The sequence below is a fragment of the Musca domestica genome, unplaced genomic scaffold (genome assembly GCF_030504385.1).
Source record: "Musca domestica strain aabys unplaced genomic scaffold, Musca_domestica.polishedcontigs.V.1.1 45, whole genome shotgun sequence".
NCBI lineage: Eukaryota > Metazoa > Arthropoda > Insecta > Diptera > Muscidae > Musca > Musca domestica.
This window is the reverse complement of record NW_026712335.1, coordinates 3564922-3583835: the sequence shown is the minus strand read 5'-3', so window position 1 is coordinate 3583835 and position 18914 is coordinate 3564922. Positions and strand designations below refer to the sequence as shown.

Genomic DNA, 18914 nt, shown 5'->3' with positions numbered 1-18914 from the left:
GACAAACCCTATTGAAATTGGAGATAATCGGTAAAAATTTAGATGTAGCTCCCATATATATCTTCGTCCGATTTGCCTTTTATTGTGCACCAAACGTCTAACATCAGCCCCAATGGAATGCAATTTTGCACATACAACCAAATTAGGCCTGAAAATAAGTATGCCAAATTTGATCGAAATCGGTTCAGATATAGCTATAGCTCCCATATATATTGTTCATCCGATTTGCTATTTTTGTCCTCCACAGCCGTAATATGCACTCTGTAACAACAATATTTGGGGAAATATATGAAATACAGCTCAGAAATACATTTGCTAAATTTTATGGAGATTGGTTCAGATTTGGATATAGCTCCCATATATAACTTCGTCCGATTTGCCTTTTATTGTGCACCAAACGTCTAATATTTGCCCAAATTGGATGAAATTTGGCACTTACGACCGAATTGAGTCTAGAAGCTAGTATGCCAAATTTGGTGAAGATCAGTTCAGATATTCCTATAGCTCCCATATATACTGTTCATCCGATTTTGTTATATTTGTTACCCACAGTCGTAATATGCACTAAGTAACAACGATATTCAGGAAAATATATCGAATACAGCTCAGAAATATCTTTGTCAAATCTTATCGAGATCGGTTCCGATTTGGATATAGCTCCCATATATATTTTTATCCGATTTCAAATTAATTGTGCACCAAATATTTATTATATTTAGTCCTTTGAACTTTAAATTATAATTATAATCATAACGTGTATGGTTGAATTCTCCCATTAAAACTTTTAATTGTTATGCGGAGCTCTACTAATTTAGCAAAGTGGTGTAGGGTATCATAAAGTCGGCCCCGCCCGACTTTAAGACTTTCTTTACTGGTTTCTCATTGGGGGCGATTCTGTCCTCTGCGAACAAGAATAATTAAATTACTTTTTTTTTTAATTCTTAAATACATTTGAAACCTTCAAGTCCTTTTAATCGTTATATAAAGGAGCTGTATGATGGACCTATATTGTAATCATTTTGTCTTTGAACTAATATATACTTCAGCATGATCCAATATAGCATATTTTCAATATCAACCCAATTCCAATCTACAAATAACTGCAATATAGGCCCACTTTTTGACCTTCTGGGAATAACTATGTTTTTTTTTTATTTATCAGAAATTTTCAGTCAATCGAATTCATGTCGATTTTGTTTTTCTATGGCTTCGGATTTTTTTTTTTTTTTTGAAACAAAAAAAATATATCTATTAAGTTATTGATACGGTTTCCACACGAATTCAAATATGAAGCGATCTGGAAAAAATTTATATCAAATATTTCTAGACTGTGTCTGATGTCTTTTATCGAATATCATTATTACGGACGCAAATTCCTGCTTTGGGTGACCTTAATATCAAATCGGTTAAAAAACATATATGGGAGCTGTGGCTATATCTGAACCGATTTTCACTCCTTCTGCACAAAATTTGATCTGAAGTATATTGTGCACCAAATATGTAATATCAGCCGAGGAGGATGAGTTGTGGCACATATAATTCATCCTCCTCGGCTGGCATTACATATATGGTGCACAATATACTTGAGATCGAAGATATATATGGAAGCTATATCTAAATCTGGTCCGATTGTTACCAATTCCAATGTTGTCGTAAAATATACGGGCAAAAGGACGAATATGTATGTATATATCGACTCAGAATGTGATTCTATGGAAATACTTAAAAGAAACTAGGGATATATTTCGTTTCGTTTTGTATGATACAAAATAAATGCACAAGCACATGATATTATGTCCTGTGTGACATAAGGTAAGAGAGTTAAGTATACAAGCATCCTACATTTAATACCAAAATGTCAAACCTTTTGGCCCCTCTTTACAGCCTCTCCTTCTCGGGAGAAAAACAAGTCCGATATATCCTAATGTATGACTATATTTTATGAAAATCTAATTATCCCACAGAAACTCAAAAACTTTTCATAAAATCATAACATTTATTACAAAAACTCAACAACTTCGTTCAAATATCACAGTCCACAATTGACTTCAATATTTACAACTCTAATTTAGACACGTTTACGGTAGACACGGTGGCGGTGGGTCTTGTAACGGTAACCGTCTTGAGCCAATTCAACAGTTGGTTCAGGGGCTGAGGCAGCAGCGGGTGGGATATAAGTGTTGACGGGTTCAGATGCAGCTACAGGGGGGACATAGGTGTTGACGGGTTCCGAGGCGGCTACGGGAGGAACATAAGTGTTGACAGGTTCCGAAGCAGCTGGAGGAATGTAGGTGTTAACAGGAGCTGAAGGAGCTGGGGCATGATAATCATAACCACCCGACAATTCGGAGACATCAGCCATAACGGCGGCAACCAAGGCCAAGGCGACAATGAAGAATTTCTAAGGAAATTTGCGAAAAATAAACATTTTTTTTAAATCCTTTTTTTAATATTTTCAAATTAGCTTACCATTTTGTTAATGGTTATTTGGGGGATGTTGCTTGTAAAACTCTTAAAGAATTTGTGTTGCCCCTCAATGCCCACCAATTGCCTATTTATAGAACAAATTCTTATTTCATAAATTCACTTTTATTTTGGAAATGCAACAGCCATGGAAATTTGAAGTAGGAAATGATGAATGTGTTTTTGTTAGGCAAATTCAAAAAATAGTAGGCAACTTTATAACTCAATATGCCATACTCGGTGACAATTCAAACCACAGGCCGGCCATTCATCTTAATTTGCCATAAAAATATTTCCTTGTTTTTTGCTTTGAACTTCATATTAGAGCACACTGGCTGGCTATTTGAGAACAAAAGCAGAAGTCATCAGTTTCATTTTCATTTAAATAAAGTGAATGGTATTTTTTGTTAATAATCGGCCAAAAATGTATTGCGAACAACGAACTTATAGACTTATACAAACATTGATGCTTCTTAAAGACTTATATGGTTGCTAAATATTATTGTGGTAGAAAATTCAATTTTGTATAAAAACATCAAGTATTTTGCCAAAATATCATCACAATTACTTCAGTAGTTATCGAAAATACACCAATCTTCAAAATGGTAATATTGCATCAAAAATTTTATTTAGAATCCCAATTTTATGTTTGGTTTTTGATTTTTTAGAAATTCTTCATTGTTGCCTTGGCTTTGGTTGCCGCCGTTACGGCCGATGTCTCCGAGTTGTCGAGTGGCTATGACTATCACGCCCCTGCTCCTTCGGCTCCAGTCAATACTTATATCCCACCGGCAGCTGCTTCAGAACCTGTCAACACCTATGTTCCTCCCGTAGCTGCTTCGGAACCCGTCAACACCTATGTTCCCCCCGTAGCTGCCTCTGAACCCGTTAACACTTATATCCCTCCCGCAGCTGCCTCGGCCCCTGAACCAACTGTTGAATTGGCTCAAGACGGTTACCGTTACAAGACCCACCGTCATCGTGTCTACCGTAAACGTGTCTAAGCCAAGTTTGAACAATTTTTGTTGTTTTTGTTGGTATTAAATAAATGTTATTGTTTTTGAAAAAAAAAACTTATTTCGTAAGTTTTCCAATATGAGAGCCTATAGGTTAGCTTTTTTAAAATTTCTGAAATATTTCGAATATTATAGCACTTAATAAATGATCAGCTCCTGTTTTTGGTTATTGCAAGGGTCTTGGTAAGATTTTCCTATTGATTTGATGGAAAATTATTATTTTGGAGTTTTGCTTTTTTCACTCAGTACCAATAACTCCACTAAAAATTTGTCCAACCAAATCGGTTTTAATAATATTAAATACCATTTGTCAAAATATTTTCACACCAAAAAAATTATCAAAATCTTGGAAATATGATCAAGACCCTCAATATAAATGAAATCAGTATTATCTTCTTCCTTTGAAATTTATTGCGAAAAAGTGTAGTACGGGCAAGAATCGACTGGAAAATATTACCAAGACCTTTGCAATAACCAAAATCAGTTTTATAATTATATAACAGCTGTACCAATAGTTGGACCTATATTAATAATTTTTATACACTCCACCATACATATTATGGAGGGTATATTAAGTTCGTCATTTCGTTCGTAACACATCGAAACAATAATTTTAGACCTAACAAAGTATATATATTCTTGATCAGAGTAAAATTCTAAAACGCAAATTCGTCCATCCGTTGGAATGTAAGTCTGTCCATCTGTTGTAATTACGCTAGAGTCAATATGAAACTAAAAATTTGAACAGATCTGTCTTTTGTGGCCTGCCTACAGGTCAAGTTCGGTCCAAGATATCATATAGCCCCCACATAACGTTACCCCTGACATTTGGTATTTTGATAATTTTAGGAATTGGAATTTTCTGAAAAGCCTCACAAGAAGTTCTTTTTAAGAGAATTGTCTACAGGGTGAGATAAAAAAAACTGCAAGAAAGTCAAACGCCATAATTTTTACATTTTTTCAATTTTATTGAAAAAAAAAAACAAAAAATGTCGAAAAAGCATCAATTTTAGAATAAGTTTAGATTTGTTCGAATTGGTCACCTTTGGCACGAATTACGCTCACACGCTGTCCGAATGTTGCTCTGCGCTATTTTGGCCCATTCCCAGGGAAACGCTTGCTTGAGGTGATCGACATTCCTTGTTTTTCAAAATACTCCAGACACAATAGTCCAACCGACCGGTATCCGGAGATTTTGGTGGCCATTTTTTTGTAACCATGGGTGGCGTGTGCTGAGTGCGATGGTGCTGAGTCCTGTTGGAATGTCCAAGGTCAGCGGCCAAAATGTTTGCGTGCCCAAGGCTTTAATACACCCTCCAGAATATTTTCGCGATAATATTCGGCATTTATTCTGATGCCACGGTCTATTAATACGAGCGGGGAGAGTGACCATCGGCTGCAATGGCGGCCCACACCATAACCATGGCGCGCGTTTAAGTTCTGGTGGCCAACCGAAGGTGCAGAAAGTGCACATTTTCAGCCAAATATAAAAAGTCATACTATCACGCTTGAAGCTTGAATTCCATCACGAATAACTTTCTTTCTAGAAAATTCTGAACAAAATGCTTTTGTATGCTTGTAAACTATATAAAGAGCTGTAACTGAAATAATTTTAACAGTTGTCGGACGAGTGGATTAGAAATGACAGCAGTCTGAAATTGGTTGCAGTTTTTTCATCTCACCCTGTATATCCGATATATCTACTATCGTAACGGTCAGAATTGACCTTTTGCGTGAATTTGTAATTCGCCGTTTAATGCAAAAATTGGACTTTTATTTAACAAATGTTATTGTCTATTTCAACCACTAAATATTATTCTATGACCATCCAAATTGGAAGGCTTCTACCCATCCCTAAGTTCTAGCCCCATGTTAACTTCCGCGTTGATTGGTTTATAATTGCGACCTGTAGAGCAACTGCAAAGTCAGAAAATTTTTCAGTTTTTGGTCTATTTCAACCCGTAAATATAATGCTATAATCTCAAAAAACAATGTGGCTCCATTCTGACCCTATCCCGACCTCCATTTTCAATTTCGTGAGGATCGGGTCATAATTGCGACCTGTAGCTTGATTACAAATTAACATGGATAGACGGACGGACGGACATTCATAGCTAGATCGACTCATGTCGAGGAGATAGGAAGATCCATATATATTTTCCTATGTGGAACACCAATATTTCGAGGTGTTACATAATTTTTGGTCCAATCAAACTTATAATAAACCCAACACATAGTATTGTAGGGTATAAACAAATTTAATTAAAGTTTTTTTTTTTTAAAAATATAACATTTATTAACGACTCAACAAAACACTGTCAAAAAATACCAAACTCTTTGATTTAGAAACGTTTACGGTAGACAACACGACGGTGGGTCTTGTAACGATAACCATCATCGGCCAATTCAACAGTTGGTTGAGGAGCCGAGGCAGCTGCGGGTGGGATATAAGTGTTGACAGGTTCAGAGGCAGCTACAGGGGGTACATAAGTGTTGACGGGTTCCGAAGCAGCCACGGGAGGAACATAAGTGTTGACGGGCTCCGAAGCAGCTGGTGGGATATAGGTGTTGACTGGAGCCGAAGGAGCTGGGGCGTGATAATCATAACCCGATGACAATTCGGAGACATCAGCCATAACGGCGGCAACCAAAGCCAAGGCAACAATGAAGAATTTCTAAAGGTATAAGGGAGAAATTAGAAAATATTTATTTCAAGATATTTTTTTCCTCATGGGATTTCCATGAAAAAAATTATTATTTTGTGAGTATTTTATAATTGGCTTACCATTTTAGACAATTTTAATTATTTTTGGAGAACTGCTTAAAGAACACTTTAAGTTCTGAACACAGAAATTATGACGTGGAGTTTCTTCCACACTGTGTCTATTTATATGAATGCATCGCCTTCTTTAGTCCTAAAATAATGCACAATTTTTCTGATTACTTGAAATGGAAATGCAAATGTGTATTTTCTTAAAAATGATTAATGCCTGGCTTGCTGTCTGGGTTATTTTTATTAGGGGCTTTTAATAAGCCATACTAGGCAAATACGCACAACACAACAAAAGGTGATTATGTGGATTAATAAAATGCCGATTTTTAAGTTTCCAAAATAGTTTCTTGTTTTCTAAATGAGCCACTGCAATTTGTCATCTAAACAAAAAAAACTAGCCAAACATCTTTAGTTTCGTTTTTTGATTTGAATAAAGTGAAAGGCTACTCTGTGAAATAGCATTTCCGACTTATTCTAAGCCAACATTGAAATGTCTATTTTTGGCCACAACTATTAGTTGAGTGAACTTAGAACAATTTTTTTTTTTAATTTTTGGGGAAAAAGTAATTTTTCTATAAAAACTTAGGCAGATTTTGAAAAATATTATCAAACTTACTTTGGTAGTTATTCAATAAACATCAAAAAATTCCAAAATGGTAAGAATAAAGGAAAAAATCAATATTTTATGGCTAGAATTTAAGCAATTCGCCTTCTTTTGTAGAAATTCTTCATTGTTGCCTTGGCTTTGGTTGCCGCCGTTATGGCTGATGTCTCCGAATTGTCGTCGGGTTATGACTATCATGCCCCAGCTCCTTCGGCTCCTGTTAACACCTATATTCCTCCAGCTGCTTCGGAGCCCGTCAACACTTATGTTCCTCCAGTAGCTGCCTCGGAACCCGTCAACACCTATGTTCCTCCTGTAGCTGCCTCTGAACCCGTCAACACTTACATCCCACCCGCAGCTGCCTCGGCTCCTCAACCAACTGTTGAATTGGCCGATGATGGTTATCGTTACAAGACCCACCGTCGTGTTGTCTACCGTAAACGTTTCTAAATCGCAGATTTTGGTATTTTTTGATAGTGTGTTGTTGACTCTTTAATAAATGTTATATTTGTATAGAAAAAATTGATTGGATTTTTCATAAATTCCGATATATAATTTTCCAGCAAAATGTGAGAATCAATAACAGGATACTGGGATTTTCCCCCTCTAGAGTTCATAATGTTCTAGAAAAAATACACATCTCATGTAAATCGAGGGAAGACTTAGGTCAGGTGCCAAAAAGGTAAATATCGATTCATTTATTCTAGTACATACCCCACAAAGCGTCAAAAGTTCTGCAATAACACTGATCAAATGCGGCGAATTTTCTCCAAACACTACACATCCCCGCAAAGTTTTTTTCAAACTTCATATATTTCAATATTTCTGTCAATACTAAATCCGCTGTGAAAATGAGAAATTTTGAAAATTTTAAATAAGTATAAAGAGAATACCTACCGAATACATGCTTCTATCCGAACTTAGGGCGTTGGAGTGTTTGAATCAGACTAATATCGGCAACTATCTTCATTTTAATGAAATATTAGTAAACATTTTTAAATATGTAAAGTATTCCTGATTTTCTTTAAATTTCGTATTATGGGAAATTTCGACGGAACCAGATTTTCAGACTTTTAATGCTTTACATATTATTCCAGCATATCCTTTTTTCGGAGCGAATAATTGAAAAATGTTTACGTTTTATACCAAAAACCACTGACATCAACATCAAATTTTAAGAATTCCAGCTCTTTACCTTCACTCAATATCAACATTAGTATCTTGTACTTTTCAAGCAATTATGCTATTCATTTCCAAAATCACCTCCATTTCCAATTCCATATACCAACAGTGGCATCAATATCAAATTTAAGGATACCGGATATATCCCTTCACCCGATACCAAATTTAGTACCACATAGTACTTTACTTTTACTACCCATTTCCAGAAACACCTCAACATCTTAACCGCCGCCACCAACAGTGACATATATATATACAGTTTCGGGGTTTCAGCTCTATTCCTTCACTCAATACCAATTTTAGTACTTTTTGTACAAATATAGGACGATCTTCCTATTCCAAAATCCAAAGTATTCCAAATTTAGTACCATTTAGTACAGTTCGCATACACATGCCAAAACCAACTTCATATATCAAAATTTACTTTCCAACTTTGATTCTCATAACAATTTAAATATTTTTAGACCTATCCGTTCTCATAATACGAAATGGTACAATTTTAGATGTTTATAACCATTTTAGAACTTGTCGTAACCTTAAAGTTCGAATTTCCGTAGGTGCATGTAACAGGGTGAGATGAAAAAACTGCAACCAACTTCAGACTGGTGTCATTTCTAAGCCATTCGTCCGACAGCTGTTAAAATTATTCCAGTGACAGCTCATTATATTGTTTACAAGCGTGCAAAAGCATTTTGGTGAGAATTTTCCAGAAAAAAGGGTATTCGTGATGAAATTCAAGCGCGATGATGTGATTTCTTTATATTTGGCTGGAAAACCACTAGTGGTTATCGTTAGAGCACTCCAGCATTTAAATGTGAATAAATCTATTGTGTCTGATACCATCACTCGTTAACGTGTGATGTGGACGTAAGAAAACAGCAACATCAGCAGAAATGGTTCGAAAAGTAAAGAAGTCGCATTGGCCGAAAAATGACTCGTGAGCTGAACATATCGTAATATTCCATTCGGCAAATATTGAAAAATGAGCTCGGGGTAAAGTCATTGAAATTACAAAAAGTGTAGGAACTTACACCGCAACAGAAAGAAAATAGACTCAAAAGAGCTAAAGAGTTGCTTCGCTTGGCTGAAAGTGGTGAAGTGCAGAATTTGGTTTTCTCCGTCTCCGATGAGAAAATATTCGTTGTCCAGCAGTTTGTAAACAAAAGTATTTGCTTGTCAAAGAGGCCGCATTTTGGCCGCCGACCTTGGACATTCCAACAGGACTCAGCACCATCGCAATCAGCACGCGCTACTCAAGAATGGTTACAAAATGAGGTTCCTCGCTTCATTTCCAGCGCACAATGGCCATCAAAATTTCCGGATACCAATCCGTTGGACTATTGTGTCTGGAGTATTTTGGAAAGCAAGGTTGGCACTAAAAAATACCAAAGTGTCGATCACCTCAAGCAAGCGCTTCGCCGGGAATGAGCCAAAATACCGCAGAGGAACATTCGGGTAGCGTGTGACGGTTTCATTGGCCGTTTGAAGGCCATAATTCGTGTCAAAGATGACCAATTCGAACACATCTAAACTTATTTTAAAATTTGATGCTATTTCCGACATTTTTTGCTTTCATTCAATAAAAATTTAAAAATGTTAAAAATATAATAATAATATGTCGTTTGACTTTGTTGCAACTTTTTATCTCACCCTGCACTTATCTTTCTTCTTGATTTCCATACCAAATTTCCAATTTTTTAGCTCTATTAAGAACTTTTCCTAAATTTAAAGTTCGAATTTTCAAAGGCCTTTGGTACGTCTATCCTGCATCCCTAGTTTAAGAATTCTAACTAATTTAGTTTGTCCAACACAAAGTATTAAATTTTTGGTACATTTTAGTACTATCCGTATGCTTTAAAATAATACCAAATGGTACCATTTTAGAAATTCTGAACATTTTTTGGACTAGTTTAAGTCATCGGCAGGCTTCTTCTTAGAAGACATAGATGAATATATACTTCATTCCCTTCGCAATACATTAAAATGTGGGTCGTAGATTTTGATATATTGCGAATGGAATTATATATATATATATATATATATATATATATATATATATATATATATATATATATATATATATATATATATATATATATATATATATATATATATAATATCTCCTCCATTTCATGGTGGAGAGTGTAAAAAATATCTATACTTTCGCCTATATATGAAATATGGGCTATATTTAATTTTCAATTCTTAAATTCTCCTCAACATTCAAGTTAAATTAAAATACTTCACAAATACATATACACTAACATTTATTTAAAAAACAAAAACAACAAAAATTTTTCTATTTCACTTAGAAACGTTTACGATAGACACGATGACGGTGAGTCTTGTAACGGTAGCCGTCTTGAGCCAATTCAACAGTTGGTTCAGGAGCCGATGCAGCTGCGGGTGGGATATAAGTATTAACGGGTTCAGAGGCAGCTACGGGGGGAATATAGGTGTTGACGGGTTCCGAAGCAGCTGCGGGAGGTACATAAGTGTTGACAGGTTCCGAGGCAGCCACTGGTGGGATATAAGTATTGACTGGCTCAGAAGCTGCTGGAGGGATGTAGGTATTGACTGGAGCCGAAGGAGCTGGAGCATGATAATCATAACCGCCCGACAACTCGGAGACATCAGCTATGACGGCGGCAACCAAAGCCAAGGCAACAAGGAAGAATTTCTAAAAGAAAACCGATTTTTGGTTAAATATCTATTTAATGAAATGATTACGAAAAGCTTACCATTTTTAGGTTTAATGTGTTTTGGATAACAACTGAAGTAATTGTGATGCTATTCCGCAAGAATACTTGAAGTTTTTATACAAATTTCAATTTTGTTTGAACATAACTCTAACTAAACTTACATCCATAGAAATTGTCTAAAAATATCAACATCATATTGTCAGTTTTCAATTTGTTTGAAATTGGATTAAAACAAAAATACCATTCACTTGATTTAAATAAAAAAACGAAACGAAACAAAACTGAAAATTGTTTGCCCCAATGCAGTGGCTTTGACAAGCATAAAATCCAAACGAGGAAATAAATATTTCTATGGCATTTTTAATGACCGCCGAATATTTTATTTATTTATTAAATTATAAAGTTGCCTATGGCTAACTTTATTTTAAAATTTATAGATATATTGATAACTAATAACAAAAGACATTAATCAATTCCTAGTTGTACCTCAAAAATGCATTTACCAAATTTAGTTATTAAAATAAATGTAAAACCGTTCTATAAATAGACAAAGTGCAACTCAAACATTATATCACAAATTCTTCAAGAGTCTTAGAAACAACAACCTAAAAACCGCATCTCAAAATGGTACGTCATAGAGGCAAACATTCAGCAAAGGATATTAAATCTCATTTGTCCCTTAATCCCCTAGAAATTCTTCATTGTTGCTTTGGCTTTGGTTGCCGCCGTCATGGCTGATGTCTCCGAATTATCGGGTGGTTATGACTATCATGCCCCAGCTCCTTCGGCTCCAGTCAACACCTATATTCCCCCCGCAGCTTCTGAGCCCGTCAACACTTATATTCCACCTGTAGCTGCTTCGGAGCCTGTCAACACCTACATTCCTCCCGTAGCCGCCTCTGAGCCAGTCAACACCTATATTCCTCCTGTAGCTGCTTCGGAACCTGTCAATACTTATATCCCTCCCGCAGCTGCCTCTGCCCCAGAGCCAACTGTTGAATTGGCTCAAGATGGTTATCGTTACAAGACCCACCGTCATCGTGTCTACCGTCAACGTTTCTAAAGCAAAGCTGATGTAGCTCTTTTGTTGTTGTTATAATAAATGTTATTAATATATGAACAGATTGTTGAAAAAAGTTAATCGGTCGATAAAGAATAATTTTTTGAAGATGTAAATGCTGCATAGAAAATACCATAGCGGAGGGCGAAGATTAAGACAATCTATTAATAACGTTATCTGATTCCTTCAGAAGGATAATATTAGAAATCGGATCTTTGCAATGATAACAATTAAAAAACAGAATAAAAAGTCAAAGTCGGGCGGAGCCGACTATATGATACCCTACACCACTATTCATGTTTAGTAGAGCTCCCGTAACAAAATAATTTATTTGAAGTAGATCATACCACCTATCAACATTTGGCTTTAGAGCTGTTACAGTTTGGTTTCAGAGGAAACTAATATATGGGAGGCATATCCAATTTTGAATCGATTTTCACTAAATTTAACGGAGACATTTTTATCTTTTACACCTAATAACATTGCTATAGAGTAGATGATATCACTTCGAGAAGGATAATATTAAAAATATATATCGAAGCCCAGTTCCACCAACTGGAAACGTACGTCCAGAAATTCACTCAATTTCGGCTGATACGAACTATTATATGCACAATAAACCTGAAATCGGCTTAAGGATATATATGGGAGCTAAATCCAAATTTTAGTCGTTCTCGATAAAATTTGGCATGGGTATTTCCGAGCTTTATAAGATATCTTGTACAAAATATCATTGTTGTCGAATGCATATTACGGATTTGAGGGACTTAAACGCCAAATCGGATGAAACATATATATGGGAGCTATAGACCGATTTTCTCCGAATTAGGTCAAATAGACCAAAATTCAAGACTATTGGACTGATGTTGGCCATTTGGTGCACAAATAAACCGAAATCAGTTGAAGATATATATGGGACTTATATCCAAATCTGAACCGATCTTGATAAAATTTGGCAGAGGTATTTCTGGGCTGTATCTGATAACTGGTACCAAATATCATTCATGTGGAGTGCATATTAACACCCCGAATCGGATTAAACATATATATGGGAGATAAAGCTATATCTTAACCGATTTTCACCAAATTTGATATATTTACCTCTAGACTGAGTTTGGTCGGATGTGCCAAAAATCAGACCATTTGGGCTGATATTGGTCATTAAGTGCACAATAAACGTGAAATCGGTTTCAGATATATAAAAACTATATATAAATTTGAACCGATTCTCACAAATTTCAATAGGGTTCGTCCTTCTGCCAAAAATATTGTTACTTTTATGTATCAAATCGATATTCAGCAATATATGAATTAAATATTATCGACTTTTATTTTACGACCATGAAATTAACCTAAAGCTACATGGCTCCAGATATATCATTTGTTACGCCCAAAACATGCCTCATCGAAATAAAGGTTTGAAACCCTAGGTCTCTTTGGACCAAGTCCGTTTCAAGACATTTAAGTTGAACTATGGATGTCCATCCATTCGTCTGTCTGTATGGCTGGTGCGCACAATTACTCTCGAAGGGGGTATCCGATTTGATCCAAACCTGAAACTTAGATCGAGTTTGGAGATGGGCAATATAGGTTTACTCCTTTTGGTACCTCAGGTACCCTATAAAAGGTCAACATTTTAGAGAAAGTATTATCCGATTTTGTTCCAACAACATTTCGAATAGCCATGAATCTCATTAAACGCGAAATGAGAATTGTTTTTTTTTTAAATTTTCCACACCCCAATATTTCTACTTAAGCTAGATATGTTGTGAAGTTGGTGTCATCCCCACAAAGGGTTAAAATTTCGAATAATTATAACTCTTAAAAATGTGGGCTAAGAGCCCGATTAACTTCATATTTCGAACATTTCAATATTTTCACTAACACTAGATTTGATATTAAGAACGGATTCCTTCTAGCACTTCCCATACAACGGATCAAAACTTGGAATAACCATTGGGAAAATCGGTTATCGTAGTAAAAACTTTTACATTCTTGCAGTTCTGGAACAGACTAAATGATTGAATAAAATAACTCTATGAGCCTAAAAAGAAAAATTTCAAAAATAGGTAGAGATACATATGTCTTATGTTTATACCCTACACCACAAGGTGGTCAGGGTATTATGTCTTTGTGCATTGTTTGTAACAGGCAAAAGGAAACTAGATAGACCCATAGTTCCTTTTAATGATCTGCATAGAATCGCTTTCTGAGTCGATTTATGGACTCTGTCTGTCTGTCTGTCTGTTCGTCCGTCTGTCCCTCCGTCCGTCTGTCGATGTATTTTTGTAAACAAAGTACAGTTCGCATTTATTGCCCTATCCAGATGAAATTTTGCGCAGATCATTTGTTTGGCCAAAGGGCGAACCCTAATCGGTCAAAATTTAGATCTAGCTCCCATATATATATTCGTCCGATTTGCCTTTTATTGTGCACCAAACGTGTAATATCAGCCCGAATATATGGAATTTTTCACATATAACCAAATTAGGCCTGAAAAAAAGTATGCCAAATTTGATCGAAAGCCCAGCCCAGAAATACATTTGCTAAATTTTATCGAGATCAGTTCAGATTTGGATATATCTCCCATATATAACTTCGTCCGATTTCTCTTTTATTGTGCACCAAACGTCTAAATGGGATGAAAATTGGCACTTACAACCGAATTGAGTCTAGAAGCTAGTATGTCAAATTTGGTGAAGATCGGTTCAGATATAGCTATAGCTCCCATATATACTGTTCATCCGATTTGTTATATTTGTTACACACAACCGTAATATGCACTCCGTAACAACGATGTTCAGGGAAATATATCAAATACAGCTCAGAAATACCTTTGCTAAATTTTATCGAGATCGGTTCAGATTTGGATATAGCCCCCATATATATTTTTATCCGATTTCAAATTAATTGTGCACCAAATGGGCAATACAAGTCCGAATTTAAAAGATACAAATTCTTCGACATATTTAGTCCTTTGAACCGTAAATAATAATTATAATCATAGCGTGTATGATTGAATTCTCACATAAAAACTTTTAATTATTATGCTCAGCTCCACTAAATTAACAAAGTGGTGTAGGGTATCATAAAGTCGGCCCGCCCGACTTTTAGACTTTTTTTACTTATTTTCTTTTGTTGCACGTACAAAGTTATTTTAAACTTTTTTTGAGAGAAGATGTGTTCCTTAAACTTTAATTTTTTCACATTTTATTGCAGTTTAATAGATGCGCAAACTATTTTGCTCGCGAAATAATTCGTTTCCGTTTGTTTTAATTTTTTTCTGTGGCCCATCTTGAAGGTTTTTAAGGTAACTCCAGGATTTGGGTGTTTTAATAATATTTGTAAGGCGTATAAATCGAATAGGCTATTATGTGTGCAAGCAACGGTAATGATCCTAAATCATTTTCCACATTTTTTTGAAATTATTTTCCATGGGATTCTTAAAATAAATTTCCCGAATGTAGTTTCAGTTTTTTGTTTTCCCACAGCTTTTGTTTTCAAATCAAACAAAAAATAATTTTCTTTTAGATTCTATTATTTATTTTTATTCTTAATTTACTTAAAAAAGTAAGTAAATGAATCTCAACTAAAACGTTTCCCAGTTTAGAAACGTTTGCGGATCACACGACGACGGACAGTTTTGTAACGGTAGCCATCATCGCCGAAAGAGGCAGAGGCAACGGGAGCAGAAGCGGCTGGAGCCAAATAGCTGTTAGAGGGAGCAGAGGCAGCTGGAGCCAAATAGCTGTTAGAGGGAACGGAGGCGGCGGTAGAGTAGCTTTCGCTGTAGGCTGGAGCAGGGGCGTGGTATACTGGGGCTGGGGCAGAGGCAGCTGGGGGAATGTAAGTGTTGACTGGGGCAGTAGCAGCTGGGGCGTGGTATACGGGAGCTGGAGCTGGGGCATGGTATACTGGAGCAGGGGCAGAGGCAGCTGGAGGAATGTAGGTGTTGACAGGGGCGGAAGGAGCTGGGGCGTGGTACTCTGGCACGGGCACAGAGGCAGCTGGGGGAATGTAAGTGTTTACGGGAGCGGAAGGAGCTGGAGCATGGTAGTCATAGCCAGAAGACAATTCAGAGACGTCAGCCATAACACCGGCGACCAAAGCCAAAGTCAAGATGAAGAATTTCTAAAATCCACAAAAAACCCAACATTAGTTTTCATTCAAACCCTAAAACACCTACTCTTTTGGATAGCTTACCATTTTGATAGATTTTGTTTTGTTTGTTTCTTTGCTCCTCTTAGAACTGCAGATGAAACTGTTGTGATGAACTACGCCTTGCATTGACTATTTATATGGACGAAATTCTACCACTTTTTTTTGGAACCAGAAATTCTAGGTTGACCGAAACGCACCATAATCCGATGCTCATGTTATAGTTTATGTTTATGCATGCATAATATTGAAGATTTATGCTTGTTTCGAAATTTCATGTGTGTCTGTGTGCGTGTGTGCCGAATGTTATGCATTCTTATGCTTTTAATGCTTGTGGGCAGGCAATCAGGGCGTCGTAGCCGCCTAGTCTGGTGAAATGCTAAATTTATTAATTAATGTTTCAATAAGAAGCTGTTATGGTGACATTTATTCTAAATTTAATTATTCTACTTTCTATGTTTGGTGCGAATTCATTTAGTTTTAGTTTAATAACTGCGGAGTTTTTCATATTTGGGGTGTTTTAGTTTTTGAAAATTTTAATTTGATTATCAAATTGCAATTAAATTTTCGAATATTTTAGTTAATTCAAAACGGTTAGAAATAAAGAGCATATTAGGGGATTTTCTTCAACATGCTAAATAAGAAATAGTGGATGACATTAAAATTAAAAACAAATAAAATTTCTTTTCAAATGATATTGAATTTAGCCCAATTTTTAGATCAGACTTCAAAAATTCCAAGGCCCAAAAATATGCAGTGGGTGCGTCTATGTTCAACATTTTTCATTTTCATTTGAATGAAAAAATGTGGTTACATTGATGGGTGTTGAAAGGGGTTTTTTAAAAAGACAAAACAAAAAAAAAAACATGTAATGCCTCATTGCAGCCCAAATTAAAAAATAAATGTTCAAAATACGTTCAAATCAAATAATTGGACAATTCTGTAAATTGTTACAAAACTTTAGATAAAGATGTTAATTTTTAAACTTGTAAATTTAAATCAAAAACAAGTTAAAAAGCATCAGTCGGTGTTTCCTACAGATGCCAAAGTTCCATTATTTAAATATATTTTTACTTGTGTTATGACTATTCAAATTGTTGACCCTCTATGGAGTAGGTTCCGATATTGCCCATTTCGTATCGGACCTAAATAAATGTGATATAAATATTATGACGTGCCATGTTTGGACTATCCTTCAATTTATATGAGATTTGTGACAATTTTAGAAAATTTAAAAATGGACAGATATGGTCGACTGAAGTATTCAATTTTCATACTTCATTTAATAGATAAAAATATTGGTGTGGTCCAAGTTTCAAGAAATTTGAACATTTATATCCAATTTTATGACAGGATGTATGAAATAATAAGGGAACCGGATGCTAATTTCGGATTTTATAGTCATTTTGACCATTTTGTGGGAGAGGTACCAGAAGAAATGATCCTATCTCTACCATCTTTATAACAGATCTTGTGTTGGTAGAAATATTGAGATGTGCAACGTCTAAATGGAATCGGATATTAATATCGCGTTTTATGAGCTTCATAGATATTTAAACTTTTGACCCTTTTGAGGGAGGTACCAGAAGGAGTAGACCGATATATCTTATCTTCAAAAAAGATCTTGTGTTAGTAGAAATATTGAGATGTACAGGGTGAAATAAAAAAAAAAAATGCAACAAAGTCAAAAGCCATAATTTTTACATTCGTTTTTTAAATATTATTGAATGAAAGCAAAAATGTCGGAAATAGCATCAAATTTTAGAAAAAGTTTAGATTTGTTCGAATTTGTCACCTATGGCACAAATTATGGCCTTCAAACGGCCAAATAAAACCGTCACACGCTGTCCGAATGTTGCTCTGCGATATTTTGGCCCATTTCCGGCGAAGCGCTTGCTTGAGGTGATCGACAAATACTCCGGAGATTTTGGTGGCCATTGTGCGCTAGAAATGAGGCGATGAACATCATTTTGTAACAATTCTTGTGTTTTGTAACGTTCTTCTGTTGGAATGTCCAAGGTCTGCGGCCAAAATGTTTGCGTGCCTAAGGCTTTAATACAGCCTCCAGAATATTTTCGCAATAATATTTGGCATTTATTCTGTTGCCACGGTCGATTAATATGAGCGGAGAGCGACCATCGGCTGTTATGGCGGCCCACACCATCACCATGGCCGGCGTTTGAGTGCACATTGGTGCACATTGTGAGCTGATCTCTTTGGCAAGTAAACATCATCATTTGGTTTGTTTTCTCATCGGGGACCACCAAACCAAATTCGGCAGTTCATCACTTTCGGCCTAGCGAAGCAACTCTTTAGCTCTTTTGAGTCTATTTTGTTTCTGTTGGGGTGTAAGTTATTGCACTTTTTGGAATTTCAATGGCTTTACCCCGAACCCATTTTTCAATATTTGCCGAATGGAATATGCGATATGTTTAGCTAACGAGCCATTTTTCGGCCACTGCGAAGCGAGTTTCGATCAAGGCGCTTCTTTACTTTTCGAACCATATCTGCTGATGTTGCTGTTTTCTTCCGTCCACTTCCTTGAAGTCGGGCTACGCTACCAATATCACGGTAACGAGCGATGGTACGAGACACAAAAGATTTGTTCATTCATTTGGTTGAAGTTTTTTCAACTCACCCTGTATAGTAGCATTTAGTTCTTTTTGTATAGTACGCATTTTCAAAGCAATCTCCATGTATCAATCTCAAATACCAACAAATATCACATTTCAGGATTTCATCTTCAAGTCTAGCTCCTTCTCTCAACCTCAGACACCAACAGTTATATGTTTATGAAATTGCAGGTGCTCAACTCTTTGTCTTTTACCAATACCAAAAATTGATACTATTAGGTACTTTTTTACAATTTCTAAAACCACCTCCATATCTCAATTTCAGATACCTATATCGACATTTGAGCATTCCAGCTCAATTCTATCAGCTAATATTCAATTTA

At 35.8% G+C, this 18914-nt stretch overlaps 6 protein-coding genes across 6 annotated transcripts in view; 2 read left to right on the top strand and 4 right to left on the bottom strand.

Moving 5' to 3' along the window:
* The window catches only part of LOC101887660 (dermokine), a 72864-nt gene that overhangs the window by 42311 nt on the left and 11639 nt on the right, over positions 1-18914 (top strand). The window lies entirely within an intron of this gene.
* LOC131804522 (uncharacterized) lies at positions 2009-2762 on the bottom strand. The gene is made up of 2 exons (XM_059127501.1): positions 2470-2762; positions 2009-2401 (listed from the first exon to the last, which is right to left on the bottom strand). Exons 1-2 carry the CDS (start codon positions 2470-2472, stop codon positions 2069-2071), a joined length of 336 nt encoding a protein of 111 aa, XP_058983484.1. The 5' UTR covers positions 2473-2762; the 3' UTR covers positions 2009-2068.
* LOC131804523 (uncharacterized) lies at positions 5786-6601 on the bottom strand. Its single transcript, XM_059127502.1, has 2 exons — positions 6265-6601; positions 5786-6154 (listed from the first exon to the last, which is right to left on the bottom strand). Exons 1-2 carry the CDS (start codon positions 6265-6267, stop codon positions 5822-5824), a joined length of 336 nt encoding a protein of 111 aa, XP_058983485.1. The 5' UTR covers positions 6268-6601; the 3' UTR covers positions 5786-5821.
* LOC109614438 (uncharacterized) lies at positions 6822-7372 on the top strand. Its single transcript, XM_059127500.1, has 2 exons — positions 6822-6908; positions 6974-7372. The coding sequence occupies exons 1-2, from the start codon at positions 6906-6908 to the stop codon at positions 7304-7306; spliced, it is 336 nt and encodes a 111-aa protein (XP_058983483.1). The 5' UTR covers positions 6822-6905; the 3' UTR covers positions 7307-7372.
* Positions 10347-10943, bottom strand: LOC131804521 (cuticle protein 16.5-like). The gene is made up of 2 exons (XM_059127498.1): positions 10780-10943; positions 10347-10718 (listed from the first exon to the last, which is right to left on the bottom strand). Exons 1-2 carry the CDS (start codon positions 10780-10782, stop codon positions 10347-10349), a joined length of 375 nt encoding a protein of 124 aa, XP_058983481.1. The 5' UTR covers positions 10783-10943.
* Positions 15392-16289, bottom strand: LOC131804520 (uncharacterized). Its single transcript, XM_059127497.1, has 2 exons — positions 16004-16289; positions 15392-15931 (listed from the first exon to the last, which is right to left on the bottom strand). Exons 1-2 carry the CDS (start codon positions 16085-16087, stop codon positions 15407-15409), a joined length of 609 nt encoding a protein of 202 aa, XP_058983480.1. The 5' UTR covers positions 16088-16289; the 3' UTR covers positions 15392-15406.